The sequence below is a fragment of the Macaca thibetana genome, chromosome 1, assembly GCF_024542745.1.
Source record: "Macaca thibetana thibetana isolate TM-01 chromosome 1, ASM2454274v1, whole genome shotgun sequence".
Lineage (NCBI taxonomy): Eukaryota > Metazoa > Chordata > Mammalia > Primates > Cercopithecidae > Macaca > Macaca thibetana.
This window is the reverse complement of record NC_065578.1, coordinates 211,533,939-211,551,534: the sequence shown is the minus strand read 5'-3', so window position 1 is coordinate 211,551,534 and position 17,596 is coordinate 211,533,939. Positions and strand designations below refer to the sequence as shown.

The 17,596-nt window shown below is 43.1% G+C and overlaps 1 protein-coding gene across 1 annotated transcript in view; it reads right to left on the bottom strand.

Annotated features, from left to right (window-relative positions):
- Positions 1–17,596, bottom strand: part of FMN2 (formin 2) — a 405,197-nt gene that overhangs the window by 368,697 nt on the left and 18,904 nt on the right. The window contains 1 exon segment of the mRNA XM_050770753.1: positions 3,555–3,721. Within this exon segment, the coding sequence (XP_050626710.1) occupies positions 3,555–3,721 (167 nt within the window).

The window sequence follows — 17,596 nt, the reverse complement described above, 5'->3', positions numbered from 1 at the left end:
GGCCCTAAAACTGTATAAAATAACATAAAACAAAATCAGAAGGGTTGAGTCAAGTAGGCTAATACATAAACTACATCAGTGAAGAGCCTCAAACTGAAGATATTTATTGCTGTAATTGCAGAGGTAAGTGCAGAGATGAGAAGGGAGAGGAGTGGGAGGTGGGAGACAGGATCCCATTAGGGAAGGGAACAAAGTTGGGGGGGTGGGGAGGTAGGAAGGGTGCCAGTTATGACCTTATTCCCACAGCATGTTCTGTCTCGAAGGGCAACTGATCTCAAGAGGATTGTTAGTTAGAAATGTTCCCAACAGCTATTTTCTGGAAATCAGCAGAGAGACTAATTATCGGAAATTTCTCTCCCCATAGATAAGCACATTTTTCCCCATCCCTCATTGACACCCCAGTCCTCAGAACCCCCTGTATCATTATATCGTCACCCTCTCCGGGTTTTCAAGAAACTCCTTGACTACACATCCAATAAACGCATAGTTCTGTTGCTGAGCTGCTATTTAAGTATAGGGCATAACATTTCATACAAGAGTATCTTCAGTTTTTTTCTTTGTTTTGTGTTCATTTTGAAGGGGGAGTAGAGAGGTCGTACAGAGCCAGTGAATAAAGGAAGACAAAATGCAATCCCATCAAGTTGAAGGAAAGAAATTCCCGATTCTGAGGAAAGCCTTCACACAACATCAAGGCACTGTATTCCTTTGTTGTTTGTTTTCCACACTCGATGCCACACCCAGCTGCCCTCCAAAATAAGATGACGGGGAAGAGTTACTAGTCTCTAACACAAGGATAGAGTGAGGTGAGTATAAGAAACAACCAGGTTAGTCGATTAAAAAAAAATAAAGAGAGAGAGAAAGAAACAGGATTACCCTTTCTTTTCTGTTTATCCAATTCTACATTCATTGACTGGCAAGACTGTTCACTTCTGGGATTTAAGGGAGGAAAATGTCGTTAACTTGGGAACAGTTTGAATCAAAAAGCAAGTGCTAGACATGGCTAGTGTTTGCCTTTGCCTGCACTATACTAATTATAGTTCCAACTTGCCAAATCAATATATCTTCTAGAACTGAGTTCTATAATATTTAACACACCATCATTCTAGCATTCTGCCTCTACAATAACACAGACCTCTCATAGAAGAGAAGGGAGGAAAACATTTAAATTACACAAATTTTCCCCATAAGAGAAAAAGATCTACCTAGTAGTGATTAGCTGCAATGTCATTTTAAAAAATTGCAGCAGGAAAAATGTAAACAAATCTCAGGAAGGAAACTTGCCAAGTCACACACAGCACAACATGGGGAATTTTCTTTCAAATGGGAAGCATCAAGAATCAAGAAGATCTCCAAATATTTTGTGTGATTTATTTCCCTAATGCTAAAGGAAGATTGAGGAAGACTGCAGGCTGTAATGGGTAAAGAAGAGGAAGCAAAGTGAACAGATACAGACACTTCATTATTTATTATCGTATCTTGACCTTAGCCAGGGCTCATTTTCATTGTCTTTAAAACTCATCATTATTTCATTCCTATATATTGAAGAAGGCTAAGAGAGCACAGTTGGCAGTAATAAAACAAAGTAAATAACCATGATGAAAAACCACAGCCAGGCGCAGTGGCTCATGCCTGTAATCCCAGCAGTTTGGGAGGCTGAGGAGGGTGGATCACGAGGTCAGGAGTTCGAGAACAGCCTGACCAACATAGTGAAACCCCATCTCTACTAAAAATACAAAAATTAGCCGGGCATGGTGGTGCGCATCTGTAATCCCAGCTACTCGGGAGGCTAAGGCAGGAGAATTGCTTGAACTTGGGAGGCAGAGGTTGCAGTGAGCCAAGATAGCACCACTGCATTCCAGCTTGGGCAACAAAGTGAGACTCCATCTCAAAAAAAAAAAAAAAAAAAAAAAAAGAGTAAAAGAAAAAGAAAAACCATTATCCTCAAATAAAAATCCTGGGCTCTGCACAAGTGGACCAATCTTCAATTTAGTTATGAGAATTTCACACATGAGAATTCTTACACATCTGGGTTTTAGAGGTACTCATCCCAACCAATGCCACACATATACCACATACCTGAGAATGACTGGCAATACTCTGTCTCGACAATGAGAATCCAGCTGTGCTCATATTCATTCTGAACTGTGAATATGCCTGGTGAATTACTGTTCTACAGTATTAACTCTCTCGGTGAATGGGAGCTGGGGATGAAGCAGACGATGCTGCTTCATGTCCGTACTTCACACATACATGAGTTAGGAACGCACCAAAATAGCATTGTAGGGCCCATGGAAACCTCCGGCCCGCTGGGAGGAATAACTGTGCCCGGTGGAGCTGCTTCTGAAGGAATGCCTACGACCAGCAAAGTCATAAATACTGACTTACAGCCACTTTAGAATCATCGCTGATTCCAGAGTCTTGAAGCGTTTTTGTACCTCATGTTCACAGCGGCATTATTCACTTATTATGAGCCCATATTCATAGCAGCATTATAGCAAAAGGTGGAAACAAGCCAAGTGTCCATTGACAGATGAATGGATAAACAAAATGTGACATATACCTACAATGGAATATTATTCAGCCTTAAAAAGGAAGGGAATTCTGACACATGCTCCAACACGGATGAATCTCAAAGACATTAGGCTAAGTGAAATAAGCCAGCCACAAAAAGGACAAATACTGCATGATTCCACTTATATGAGCTACCTAGCATAGTCAGATTCATAGAGACAGAAGGAGAATGGTGGTCGCTAGGGGCTTGGGGAAAGAGGAGAATGGGGAGTTATTGTTTAATGGGTACAGGGTTTATTTTGGATGATAAAAAAGAGTTCTAAAGATGGATGGTGGTGGTAGATGCACAACCACATCAATGTATTTGATGCCGCTAAACGGTACATTTAAAAATTGTTACAATGGTAAATTTTACGTTATCTGTATTTTACCGCAATTAAAAATAATTCAGAAATCACTTTTTTTTTTTTTTTTTTTTTTGAGACGGAGTCTCGCTATGTCGCCCAGGGTGGAGTGCAGTGGCCGGATCTCAGCTCACTGCAAGCTCCGCCTCCCGGGTTTTTACGCCATTCTCCTGCCTCAGCCTCCCGAGTAGCCGGGACTACAGGCGCCCACCACCTCGCCCGGCTAGTTTTTTGTATTTTTTAGTAGAGACGGGGTTTCGCCGTGTTAGCCAGGATGGTCTCGAACTCCTGACCTCGTGATCCGCCCGTCTCGGCCTCCCAAAGTGCTGGGATTACAGGCTTGAGCCACCGCGCCCGGCCCAGAAATCACTTTTTAAAATCATCGCTGATTAAAGCAGGCTAGAGAACTCCTGAGTGACCATCTGTTAAGAAAAGGAGGTTTGGCAAATGTACTTAATACTCTAGTTTTTTTTTTTTAGTGTACAAACAGACATACTGAGCTGTTGAGCAGCTAAGGAAAAAAAAATGCTTGCATCACATGTTGTTTTTAAATTATAGGGTGACTGGGCAGACACACATCGTAGTTGCTATTTCAACAGCAAATCTGCCTCACAGACAGAAGTGATTTCTCCTACTTACATCAAACGAAGCTGCATTGGTCTGGGCATTCTGATTACACGGTTCCCTGAAGCAATCACTAAAAGGAAGGAGAAGACCCATGGCAATGATCCGTGAGCAAAACTTCTCTGCTTCTTCTGGAGGCCCGTTCTCCTGCTGGCTGAACAGCTTCTCCAACAGTGTTCGCCCTGCAGATGAAACACAGTCATTAAGAGGGAGCACTGCCGATCACCTGGCTCTGAACTCACCAGGGGACAGCGGCTGGGTAAACACTGCCAGGGAGCAGCACCGTTTCCAAGGCTACTGATAGAAAGGAGCCTCTCAGGCTAGGAGAAAGCTCTGTAGTCTGAGGCCACAGTTGCCACATAAAAAACTACAGAACTGGTTTGCTCTCTCATCCCCCTAAATACCTCCTGCCTCAAAAGAGAACAGGCCAAGTTATGGGCTACACAGCTTCCATCTAAGATTCTTAATTCAGACAGGGTCTTGCTATGTTGCCCGGGCTGGCCTTGAACTCTTGGGCTCAAGCAATTCTCCCACCTAAGCCTCCTGAGTGGCTAGATTTATAGGTGTGAGCCACCACAACCAGCTGGGTTTTTTCTTTAATAGAGATGAGGTCTCACTATGTTGCCGAAGCTTATCTCAAACTCCTGGGCTCAAGCCATCCTCCTGCCTCAGCCTCCCAAGTAGCTAGAGCTACTGGCACACACCACCTCACTCAGCTCCCTTTTGGATTTAATTGGTAAATCCAATTTTGGATTTAAATTTGGATCCAAGGCCAGACACAGTGGCTCACACCTGTAATCCCAGCACTTAGGGAGGCCAAGGCGGGTGGATCATCTGAGGTTGGGAGTTCAAGACCAGCCTGGCCAACATGGCAAAACCCCATCTCTACTAAAAATACAAAAAAATAGCCAGGCGTGGTGGCAGGCGCCTGTAATCCCAGCTACTCGGGAGGCTGAGGCAGGAGAATCGCTTGAACCTGGGTGGCGGAGGTTGCAGTGAGCTGAGATCGCACTATTGCACTCTAGCCTGGGAAACAAGAGCGAAACTCCATCTCAAATACATAAATAAATAAATAACCAGGCGTGGTGGCGGGTGTCTACAATCCCAGCTACTCAGGAGGCTGAGACAGGAGAATCGCTTGAAACCAGGAGGTAGAGATTGCAGTGAGCCAAGATCATGCCATTGCACTCCAGCCTGGGCAACAAGAGTGAACCTCTGTCTCAAAAACTAATAAATAAATAAATAAACAAACAAATAAATAAATAAATAAATAAATATTGGATATAAAGGCTAAACCCCTTGAATTTAATTGCAGATGGCTCTCAAAGGAAGCAGTTCGTAACCCAACATGCCGCCATTTAGACTCAGAAATATCAGTGACTGACATTCACAGTGTCCATCATGACGGGGACAGAGAATGAAGAGACAAAGAGGCAGGAGGCAAAGGCACCAACCCACAAGAAGTGAAGAGAGCTGGCCAACAAAATAAAAATAAGTCACCCAGAAAAGGGATAAAAATTCACATTTCTCTCAGATGCTCCTCAGAAATATAACTCTAGCATAGGTCTGAACTTAAGGACTTTTTTTTTTTTTTTTTTTTTTTTTTTTTTACTATTTCCCTAAAAAAAAGGCAAGAGAGGCATAATAAGAAGACACTGGGCCGGGTGCAGTGGCTCACACCTGTAATCCCAGCACTTTGGGAGGCCGAGGCAGGCAGATCACGAGGTCAGGAGATCGAGATCATCCTGGCTAACATGGTGAAACCCCGTCTCTACTAAAAATCAAAAAAAAAAAAAAAAAAAAAAAAATTAGCCGGGCGTGGTGGCTGGCGCCTGTAGTCCCAGCTACTCGGGAGGCTGAGGCAAGAGAATCACTTGAACCCGGGAGGCGGAGCTTGCAGTGAGCCGAGATCGTGCCACTGCACTCCAACCTGCTGACAGAGCGAGACTCTGTCTCAAAAATAAATAAATAAATAAGACACTGGCTGAGGATCCTAGAGGGCCCGGGTCCACTTAGGCCACAGGTTCTCAATCTTGGCTGAAACTGAGGATCACCTGGGAGAACAGAATTGCTGGAAGCAGGGCTCAGGCATCAGTTTTCTACGGGTCGTCAGTTGGTTCTAATGTTAGCAAGAGTGCAGAGTCATAGCTATGGGCCTTATTTTATTTCTGACACTTTTTTTTTAGATAGACTCTCGCTCTGTCACTCGTGCAGTGATGTGGTCTGGCTCACTGCAACCTCCGCCTCCCCGGTTCAAGCGATTCTCCTGCCTCAGCCTCCCAAGTAGCTGGGACTACAGGCATGCACCACTACGCCCACCTAATTTTTTTGTATTTTTAGTAGAGATGAGGTTTCACCATGTTGGTCAGGCTGGTCTTGAACTCCTGACCTCAAATGATCCACCTACCTCACCTCCCAAATTGCTGGGATTACAGGCGTGAAATACCGTGCCTGGCCTAGCTCTTTAATTTCAAACATTTCTGTAGCTTGTTTTGCGTTCATAAACTTTCATCAGAGGAAATGGAAAATCTCTAGGGTCCTTTCTGGGGTCACAATTGCTCCTCCTTCTAATCAGCAGATTCTTTCTTCAAATTTAGATCAACTGTTATCCAGGAAAGTCTTCAGTAATCCCCTTCCATGCTCTTTTGGAACCCTTCATAATTTCTTTGAGGAATTAATTATTTTATCTAATTGGTTATGCAATCATTTGCTTAAAGCTGACCTTCCTCACTGAAATGCAAACTTGCTGATGACCAGCATCTGTCTTGCAAACTTGGCCACTTGCACATAAAAAGCATCAATAAATATTTTCAGGATTTCTGAATAAACACAATGCTATGACAGATTCATTCATATAGCCAGAATTGGAAATGATTTATCAGTCTATACCATCAAACTTTTTACGTAAAGGGCCACATAGTAAGTATTTTAGTCTTTATGAGCCACGTAAGGTCTCTGTCGCATATTTTTCACTGGTTTAATTTTGTTTTGAGCAACTTTGAACGTGTAAAAACCATTCTTAGCTCCGGGCTTTGCAAAACCAGGCCAAGTCTATACTTCAGTTACAATAACTACATTTCAAATGCATAAATGTTCAATTCTATCAGGATACTAGTCATGCAATTGTTATGCCTCTTCTTATTTCTGTCTATAAAACAAATCTCAAAAGCTGCCTTTGATATTTCGAGTAACAAAGCAGGACACAAGAGGTCTCTCTATTTTCTCCATTTCTTCCGGTCATTAGAGAACATTCTTTGGTCTCCCAGGATTTTTTTGAGGGGAAATAAAAAAGTTTTCCCCTACAGAACTTCAGTTTGCCTGCATCTAACTAGAACTAAATATCTAGGAAAAAGCATCCCTCAATTCTCAGGTGATTAATTATTAGAACAGTATATTGTTGTATTCATCTTACTGAATTACTGGAAATAGCCCTAAAACTAATTATTTCCTACCACTCAGATAATGTATATGACAAAAAATAAGGGCATCAGGATCTTGCATGTGTGTGACTGAGAGTAAATGTGTATGTGTATATCAAGCCAAAAATTATCAAAAGAGTCCAGAACAGTGTGGAAGAGAGAGAATGATGACCTGTTGGAACTCCACTTCCAAGAAAGCATATATCCCAAAATCCTTAATGAAGGGTTTCTCTACCACAACCCTGTCGAAATCCTGGGCCTGGTATTTCCGTGTTTAGGGGTAGTGGGGAAAATTATCCCGTGCTTTTAGCAGCATCCCTGGCCATTACTACCGGATGGCAGTAGCACAGCCACTTGCCCCCAGCGGTAACAGCCAAAAATGTCTCCAGACATTGCCAAATGTCTCCTGGGGCAGGCGCAAAAATAACCCCAGGCTGAGAACCCCACACCTAACCTCTCTCTAAAGAAACTTCACCTCCTTCCTTAGTGATAACTTGGCTTCTGCTTGAGGATCTCCTCGCCTTGCAATCATCTCAGGTGGAGGCTTTTTTGTTTGTTTGTTTGTTTGTTTGTTTGTTTGTTTGTTTGAGATGGAGTCTCGCCCTGTCGCCCAGGCTGGAGTACAATGGAGAGATCTCGGCTCACTGCAACCTCCGTCTCCTGGGTTCAAGCGATTCTCCTGCCTCAGCCTCCTGAGTAGCTGAAATTACAGGCACGTGCCACCACACCTGGCTAATTTTTTGTATCTTTCGTAGAGACGAGGTTTCACCATGTTGGCCAGGCTGGTCTCAAACTCCTGACCTCGTGATCCACCCACCTCAGCCTCCCAAAGTGCTGGGACTATAGGTGTGAGCCACCATGCCTGGCCAGGTGGAGGCATTTTAAGTCAAATCCCTCACATTTGAGGGACAAAATGTGGGAAACCTCCTTGTTCCCCATGAACACTTCCAGATGATTTATTCTCCTCCAAAACCATGAGCTTTTTTGAAAATTCCTGCCACTGGCTAGACTCTACTATCCCTCCTCCTTTCTGCCATCCACTAACCTCTAGTTATTCCCTCCCCTGGTCATTCACTAAATAACTCACCTCCTTGCCCCCGTTCCACCTCTACTCCTATCATTCTTAGTGATTTGGACATCCACATGGAGAGCAAACCTGTGCTCAGGAGGATACGTCGCCTAAGACCTTGAGCCCCTTGCCTCCAGCTAACATTTTCTCCACCACAGAATAGCCACCCATTCCCATCTCACAGCCTCAAAGCGGTCACTATCAGGAACTGTACCACCTCCAAAAGATCAATTCCAAAGTTTACTCCAAACTCTCCAGTGGCCTCCCATCACCCTCAGAGTAAAATCAAATCCGTCACTGTGGAGTCCTGATAGGTAAGTTAGCAACAACGAGGAAGGGGGGTCCCAGGTGGGGGAGAACCATTGTTCCAAGAGATGGTTAACCACAAACAACCCACTTGCACACTATCCTGTTCCCAAATACCTCACTCTGCATGCAGCCCCAGCAGCATCACTTTATTTGCACGTAGCCCCACAAGCAGGACCCTATCAAACTTTACCCCAGCCCCTGCCCCTTGGCAGACAGCCCCTTCTCTGCTGTGCTACCCGTTGCTCCTTTGCAACGTACTTACTCTCTAATAAACTTGCATTCTTCACCTCACTACTGTTGCAGTAAATTATTTTATAACCCAGTCAGTCACAACCCCGCAACACTCACCAGATGCAAGAGCCACCTCCCTACCTCCCACCTCTCACCACTCTTGCCTACCGGCCTTCTCCTCCTGGAACACACTGAGCTCACTCTCACCATGAAGCCTTTTGCACCAGAACACTCTTCCCCCAGATACATCAATGACTCCCTCACTCCTTCATCTCATTCAGGTCTCCGGTCAGTGGTCACTTTCACCAAGAGAACTTCCTAAAACCCTTTCTGAAGGAGCACGCCCCATTACTCTTGTTCCCATTATCCACTTGATTCTTCAGAGAGCTTAGTCCTTGAATTTATGTAAGTCTGTGATCTGTCTCCTACTCCTGGAGTGTAAACTCCATTTCGGCAATCCCTGCTGTGTGTTTACCACCTTTTACTCAGGACCTCAAGGAGTGGCTGGCAAAGAGGGGATAATCAATTAATTTTTTGATCATCAATGAATCTATGTACAAATGCCTGAAAGGAACATCTAACTCCTGAGAAATACCTTCTACCTTTAGACTCTTACTCTAGAACCCCTTCTAAAGCTCCATCCACCATGCTGACCTTGAATACCAGTTATCCCTACTACTGTTGCACAATCTGTCACCCGTGCTGTGTCACTTCCTTCCTCAGCGGCTTAAATTCTATGTTCTATCACTATAATTAAATACTTCAAACACTTCAGCTCTCTTATCCCTCTTTCCCTCCACCACGCTTGTCAGGTGAAACCACAACCTGTTTCGGCGCAACCATCCACTTTCTCTTTGCCTGCACCTGAACAACTGAACATTGTAAAAGAAAGTCACATGGGTAGCCTGGGCGCGGTGGCTCATGCCTGTAATCCCAGCACTTTGGGAGGCCAAGGCAGGTGGATCATGAGGTCAGGAGATCAAGACTATACTGGCTAACACGGTGAAACCCTATCTGTACTGAAAATACAAAAAAATTAGCCGGGTGTGGTGGCACGCGCCTGTAGTCCCAGCTACTCAGGAGGCTGAGGCAGGAGAATTGCTTGAACCTGGGAGGTGGAGGTTGCAGTGAGCCGAGATCGCGCTGCACTCCAGTCTGGGCAACAGAGCAAGACTCCATCTCAAAAAAAAAAAAAAAAAAAGAAAAAAAAAGAAAGCCATGCAGGTGTTGTCTGTCTTCACTTTCAGTGCACAGCTATATACCTCAATGAGGTCAACACTGCTGTGTGTTCTCATGTAAGCTTCCACTCCAATACAATGCTTAAATAATCTTCTCCCCACCTGACCCATTCTTTCCAATGATGAGATGATATTGTCAAATGATTTACTGAGACAAATTCCAAATATGCAAAAATGCTCACACTTGTCTTCCTCACAATGGAAAGAGGCCCTGTTACAAACAACAGCCAGTTCTTTCCCTTGTGTTGTGAGCTGAATTCCTTATTGCTTGCCAGGATATCACTTCTTTGGCTATCCCTTCTCTCCTGAAATACAAACACCTCCCTCTTTGCTGGACATTCCCAGTATCACACAAACATGCTTAAAAAAAAAAAAAATCCGAAAGAACAAATCCTCCCTTGAGCCAAATCACTCTCGGCTCCCACCTACTATTCCACTGCTTGGCTTCCCTTCACATCAAAACACTAACTGGAATTGACGACGTTTGCTACCTCTCCCTCCTTGCTCAGTCTGCTCTAATTTGTTTTCCATCCCCATGATGTGCCAGAAATTGCTGGCCAGCATGGTATCAGTAACTTTTTTTTTTTCCATTTTTTTTTAAAAAAAGATAAGGTCTCCCTCTGTCACCCAGGTCAGAACGCAATGGTCCTACCATAGCTCACTGCAGCCTCAAACTTCTGGGCTCGAGCAATCCTCCTGCTTCAACCTCCCAAAGTGCTGGGACCACATGGGTGAGCTGCCACACCCAGCCAACATTTCTGTCTTCATCCTACTTAGTTTATCTTTCAGAAAAATTTCACTGCTGATTTACTCCTACTCCTTAAAGCATTTTATTCTCATCTCATGATATTCCCCTCCCCTGTTTTCTCTAACTCGCTAGACATTTTCTCCCAAGTCCCTTTTAATGGCTTCTCTCCCCAACATGGCAATGTAGGAGTGCTTTCAGGCTCACCCCACGGCTTATTCTCTCAACTCTTTCCATATTCTCTCCATAATCTCACCCAGTCTCTAAATACCCCATTCTTTGAAACTGGGCAGACCTTTGTGAATGCACTGACTAGTCAGGAAGTTGCCCTGTATGGTCTTTAAGGGGGAGAAGCCCTCAATTCTGGGAATTTCCTGTCATTTTCCAAAAAACTCATGAATAATCCACCCCTTGTTTAGCATATGATCAAGAAATAGCCATAAAAATAGCCAGCCAGAAGCCCGCGGGGCTGCTCTGCCTATGGGGTAGCCACCCTTTTATTCTTTTACTTTCTTAATAAACTTGCTTTCCCTTTACTCTGTGGTTCCCTCTTGAATTCCTTCCTGAGGGAAGCCAAGAACCCATGTGGTCGCCCGGGCAGAACCCCAGTTTTGGGGTTGGCTCTGTGACAAGACTGTATTGTAAAAGCAGGAGGACTGGGGAAAAAGATGAGAATTCAAAGAACCACCAAACCAGCAGGTTTACCAATTTTGCTCCTCCAGTGTCCCTCAAGCTGAACTCAAGGTACCCCAAAACCCAGAAGTGAGCATCAGCACCGACAAGGAAAGCTTCAAGGGGCAATTTGGCCATGTGTGTCAGTGATCTTTAAAAATTCACCCCTTTGACTCAGAAATTCAACTTTATAAAAGCTATTCTAGGTAAATATTCAGAGGTATCCTCAGAGTGATGCATCATAGGAGTATTATGACGATTAAATGAGATAATGCATGTCGAGTATTTATCACAGTTCCTGGTACTATAACAAATAGATTATTAATAGTACCAAAATTAAAAGGAACTAAAATGTCCAACAATAAAGACATAAATAAAAAAGGAAATGATAGCTTTATACACATGACTGTTAACTATAGAGCCATTAAAAGCCATGCTATTACAGAAAGAATAATAACTTAATTGATTTAAACATATTGAATATATATAAAGAAACCAGAAAAATAAAACATCAGCTATCACTGGAGAATGCTAGGGCACTGCTAACAGAATAGGAAATAATGAAGCATTTATGCTGCCTTTCTAGAAAGATCTGTATTTCAGGGTAACAACCATACCTCGTGAATAAAGAAAAGTCTTCAATACAGAAAAATTCCGGCCAAAATGTGCAAAAGAAATGATAGAATTAGAAAATCACCATTTTGCAATTCCTAATGAAATAATGGGCTCACTTAATGAACAGCAAGTGGATGGAAAATCCATTAGAGAAAATGTCAATTGAAATGCTTGCAAAGAAAGGATCAAGCTGTCAGCCTCAAACCCAGGGATCATTCACAGCTTCAGGACAATTGAGAAAGCCAGACTTGGTGGGCCCCTGCTGGGGGTGATCATAAAGTACACAGCACCCCCCATCAAGCTCTCCCGCTGTCCCCCAGCCTGTGGAACAAAAGAAGGGAGAACTGAGCATGAACCAAATCAACTGTCAGATTGCACCTAGCATCCATTCTAGAGTATCAGAGAGTTCTGAGGATGGACTAGGGTAATATTGAACAACTCAATCTATTTGCTTTCAATATAAAGAATGGCATTGTAGCATATTTTTAAAGCCCATTTTTGAGACACATATTTGATACTAAAATAACATGATGTCTGGAGCTTGTTTTAAATTATTTCACAAAAAAGTAGGTGGCATGGGGTAGAAGGGGAAAAAGGGGGTTGATAAAACTATTATGGCATTGAAAATATTGATGCTTACTGAAGCTGAGTGATGGATTCATGGGAATTCATTTAATTCTCTAAGTGTGTATATTCAACTTTCACAACAAAATATCTTCAATCACACTATTAAAAAGATTTAATTACATAGAAATATGTGACACAAAAATCATGTGAAAGTTCAAGACACAAAGCTAAACAAAGCATGTTCCTGATTTTGTAAAAGCAAGAGATATGAACCCAGTTTATTAAAGAGTCAAAATCACTGTGGCGGGAAGGTGAACAGTTTTTGTTATTTCCAGGAGACACACTCCAGCTAGACTATATACTGAACTCCTTTTCTATTCAAGGAATGTAATTTGACCGGGTCACCGGGAGTGGACGGAGACATCAACTTTTATTTCTCTTCCTGCATTTGATAATTGAGTATTTAATCGGGAGACACTCACCTACTAAATAGGACGCCTTGAATCTAAAGTAGGGAGAATGGGCTGCCCTGAAGCCTTCCAAACACAACTTTACTTTTTTTTTTTTTTTTTTTTTTTGAGACGGAGTCTTGCTCCGTCCTCCAGGCTGGAGTGCAGTGTCACGATCTCGGCTCACCACAACCTCCACCTCCAGGGTTCAAGCGACTCTCCTGCCTCCCGAAAAGCTGGGACCACAGGCGTGTGCCACCACTCCCGGCCAATTTTGTATTTTTAGTAGAGAAAGGGTTTCATCATGTTAGCCAGGCTGGTCTCAAACTCTTGACCTCAGGCAATCCGCCCACTTCAGCCTCCCAAAGTGCTGGGATCACAGGCGTGAGCCCCGGTGCCTGGCCACAACCTTACTTCTTAACTGTGCAAACCACAGGCTTCCAGCTTCCCTCTGGCACTCGCTTTCACACCCCGTGACTACAATATCCCCCCCCAGTCAAGGTATCCCCCGTCCCCTCACTCTACTCCTCGGTCAAATCACTGTTCCTAGACAGACATGTCAACCACACCAATAAATGAAAATCATTGGCCCTAGAATAATTTTAACTTTTTCAAGTGTCCAGTTTTCAAACCTGCATTTCACTTCATATTTGCATACATTTATTTATTCAACCATATTTCCTGAGCTCTTACTCTTTGCAAAACAGCACTAAGTCAATTTGCCAAAAATCTATCTGCTGAATGAACAGCTCACAAAACACTGCCTGTGGGCAGCAGCCATTTCACAGCAGGGGCTGGTGCCAGCTAGAAGGTCAGTCCCTAGGGCCCGGACCACAGGGTCAGCTAGGGGGGCCTTCAGAAGCACACATTGTCCCAGGGTCACTTATCAGGAAAATTCGAATGGAATCACCATAAAGGAAGAGTTAGGCTCTACCACTGCCGAGGGAACACACCCCCAGCAGCTGTAGCAACACTGCAACTAGAGAAAATTCTCAAAAGCTGATAAAAATCATCTCTACAGCACAGATTGTTATAAACTTTATAAGTATCTAAATGCTAATTTCTGAGGAATTTATAACTCTATAAAGATGAAGGCAGGAGAGGGACAAAGTTTCTTGGGCTCTTTCTGCTCCCTTCCCTCCCTCCACCCAAATACAAGACCCAATGGGAGGGGCCATCTTTCTGTCCTTCAAACCCAGCCTCTATTGTCATTTTCTTAACTAGAAAATGCAGGCCTGTCCAGGCACGGTGACTCACGCCTGTAATCCCAGCACTTTGGGAGGCTGAGGCTGGCAGATCATGAGGTCAAGAGACAGAGACCAACCTGGTCAACAGGGTGAAACCCCGTCTCTACTAAAAATACAAAAATTAGCTGGGCGTGGTGGTGCGTGCCTGTAGTCCCAGCTACTCGGGAGGCTGAGGCAGGAGAATCCCTTGAACCCAGGAGGCGGAGATTACAGTGAGCTGAGATCACACCACTGCACTCTAGCCTGGTGACAGAGTGAGACTCCGTCTTAAAAAAAAAAATAAAAAAGAGCCGGGCGCGGTGGCTCAAGCCTGTAATCCCAGCACTTTGGGAGGCCGAGACGGGCGGATCACAAGGTCAGGAGATCGAGACCATCCTGGCTAACACGGTGAAACCCCGTCTCTACTAAAAAATACAAAAAACTAGCCGGGCGTGGTGGTGGGCTGTAGTCCCAGCTACTCTGGAGGCTGAGTGGCGTGAACCCGGGAGGCGGAGCTTGCAGTGAGCTGAGATCTGCACTCCAGCCTACAGAGCGAGACTCCGTCTTAAAAAAAAAAAAAAAAAAAAGAAAGAAAGTGCAGGCCTAAGGATGTTAGGTGTCTTGTCAAAGGTCACGCTATCTTTATCTAGGAAAGGCCCATGTCACTGATCACACATATTACATATTATATACCTAATTATACAGAAATGAAGAAATCTAGAATAGTGTAACCATAAACAATTCTCTCATTCTTTTATAGGATGGAAAGTGTTCCTTATTTTCTGCCCATTCCTTTCCACTGAAAACACATGGACTCTGTACCTTGACTTCATGAAGTACACCCATGTGGGGAGGCATGGGATTGCAGCCACAGCTTAAACAACAGAAGCTACTTCCTGGATCCCAATCCTGATGTCAGAGATGTTTGAACCAGAGCGACTCCATCTTGAATAGGGGCTAGGTAAAATAAGACTGAGACCTACTGGGATGCAATCCCAGGATGTTAAGAAATTCTTAGTCATAGGATGAGTAGGAGGTCAGCACAAGATACAGGTCATAAAGACCTTGCTGATAAGGCTGATAAGACACTGATAAGACAGATTGCAGTAAAGAAGCCCGCTAAAACCCACTAAAACCAAGACGGTGACCACAGTGACCTCTGATCATCCTCACTGTTACACTCCCACCAGCGCCATGACAGTTTACAAATGCCATGGCAACATCAGGGAGTTACCCTATATGGTCAAAAAAAGGGAGGCATGAATAATTCACTCCTTGTTTAGCATACCATCAAGAAATAACCATAAAAATGGGCAACCACTTGGGGCTGCTCTGTCTATGGAGTAGCCATTCTTTTATTCCTTTACTTTCTTAATAAACTTGCTTTCACTTTACTCTAAGGACTGCCCTGAATTCTTTCTTGTACGAGATGCAAGAACCCTCTCTTAAGGTCTGGATTGGGATCCCTTTCCGGTAACATTGATGCTTCCATTATGCTAGGTATGGCCTTAGACAGGTTACATAACCCCTGGGAATCCTGTTTCCTCATCTAGAAATTGGAAATAATCATCCTCATTACCTCCAAGGTTTAATGTGAAAATTAAACGAAACAATTTTTGTAACAGGTTTAACACAGTACCCAATAAATGTTACCTGTTATTATTATGATCAAGATGTACTTCAAATACTCTCTACTTGTAAGTGTGATTAAAAATTTTGGTTCAACTTAAAAGAAGGAAATCATAAGTTGGATCTAAAAGCATTTGAAATAGTATGGTAATAGGCAAGGTAACCACAGATTCAAATATCTTCATACACCAAGTTTTGGGGGTTTTTTCTTAAATTTAGCAAATTTTAACAACAAGGTAATATTTAAGACACTGCTTGCTACAATTCCTAACCTCGATTTTTTTTTTTTTTGAAAAAAGGGCTTGTATTATTTGTTTTACTATATTTATTAAATTCACATCAAAAATAACATTCATTAAATGAGTTGGGGACTTACTAATCATTAATGTTCTCCAATTATCGCTGTACTAATCCCCTCACACTCTTCCCACATATTCTTCCACACTGTAGCTAATCAAAAGTGAAGCTTGTAGAATCAGCTTTGCAGTCATACACTAGCTGTAAATACTCCTCTTACCTTGGGAAGCAAAAATCACAAGCCTAGACAAGTATGGACACTGCAGTGGGTGGGAAGTTTTCATTCACCATCACAACAAATGTTGCAATCCTCTTGCACAATGAAGAAGTAAAATCAACTATCCTTGCACTGGGGTTTTATTGGGCCTCTGACTATCAACACTACAAAAAGTAAAAAATACTTTATTTTAACAGGGCTATACAACGTAAAAGGCATTTCTGCATCTACTGTCAGCTCTGTGAAGTAGGCAGAACAGGATTTATCATCACAACTTCAAAGAAACTAACTGAGGAATGAAAAGGTTCTAGAGTCTGCCCCAAGTCATAAGATTGGAAAGTGGCAGTGCCAAAACTGGACGCACACTCTGCTTTCCTCATTTTTATTCCAGGGATCTTCTACTTCTGACTCAGCCAGCAACTCTGGGAAAAGCTTCTGACCAACTTTCTGCATTAGGATATAAAAGAAACAGACCAGCGATCGGTGCCCTGCAGGGGCTAACAACCTACTTACAACAACCAAAGTCCAAGAAAGAAGATTTTAAAAGCGGTCTGTTTAGAACACACTGCCTTCATTAAACATCCTTAGTGGAACTGGGAGGTTGGGGAGGAGCAAACATAAGATATAACCAAGCACTTAGGAGTCTGTCATATCCCAAAGAATGTCCTAGGCCTACTAGAGGAAGACAATCTGAAGAAAACATGCTCCCTGCCCTTAACTAAGAATAATAATAATAATAATAATAACAATAATACCATAAGGCAATGTAGCTGGCATACTCTTGTAGAAGTGATGCAGAGTACGGGCTGGCTCCTAACTGCTGACAACACAGAGCAGGGAGAGTCTGTGTCTCAGTATATGTATTTGCTATAATTGACGTGGAACACATCTTTAATACCCTTCTCAATATTTCTAGTGTCAAGTAATATGAATGCATCAAATGTGGTCTCAGTTCACCACAGAGAACAGCCAACTTCTTCAAAACAATATAGAAGACGCATTGTAGGCACTTTTTCTGGAAGACTGAGAGGATCTTCCTCTAAGAGTGTCTAAATGAAAGGTGTACATAGGTTCAGTGACTTCAACATAGAGCAGGGAGAGTCTCCCATTTTACTGAGACAAGAAACTGTCCAAACAGGAATAGAAGCTTTGAGGACAGACAGTAGAAGATGCTTTTCTCCCACTACCCTTGATGGTACATGTAACCTTTCTGGTTTCACTCACCCAAAGACTAATGATTGTCATGAGGAGGACCAAATGACTCAGTGACAATCCACTACTGTTAATCTTCAGTATGTTGGAGCCAGAAGAAATCTTAGAGATCATTTAGTTCAAACCACTAATTCCGTTGTAAAGAAATCAAGGCCCAAATAT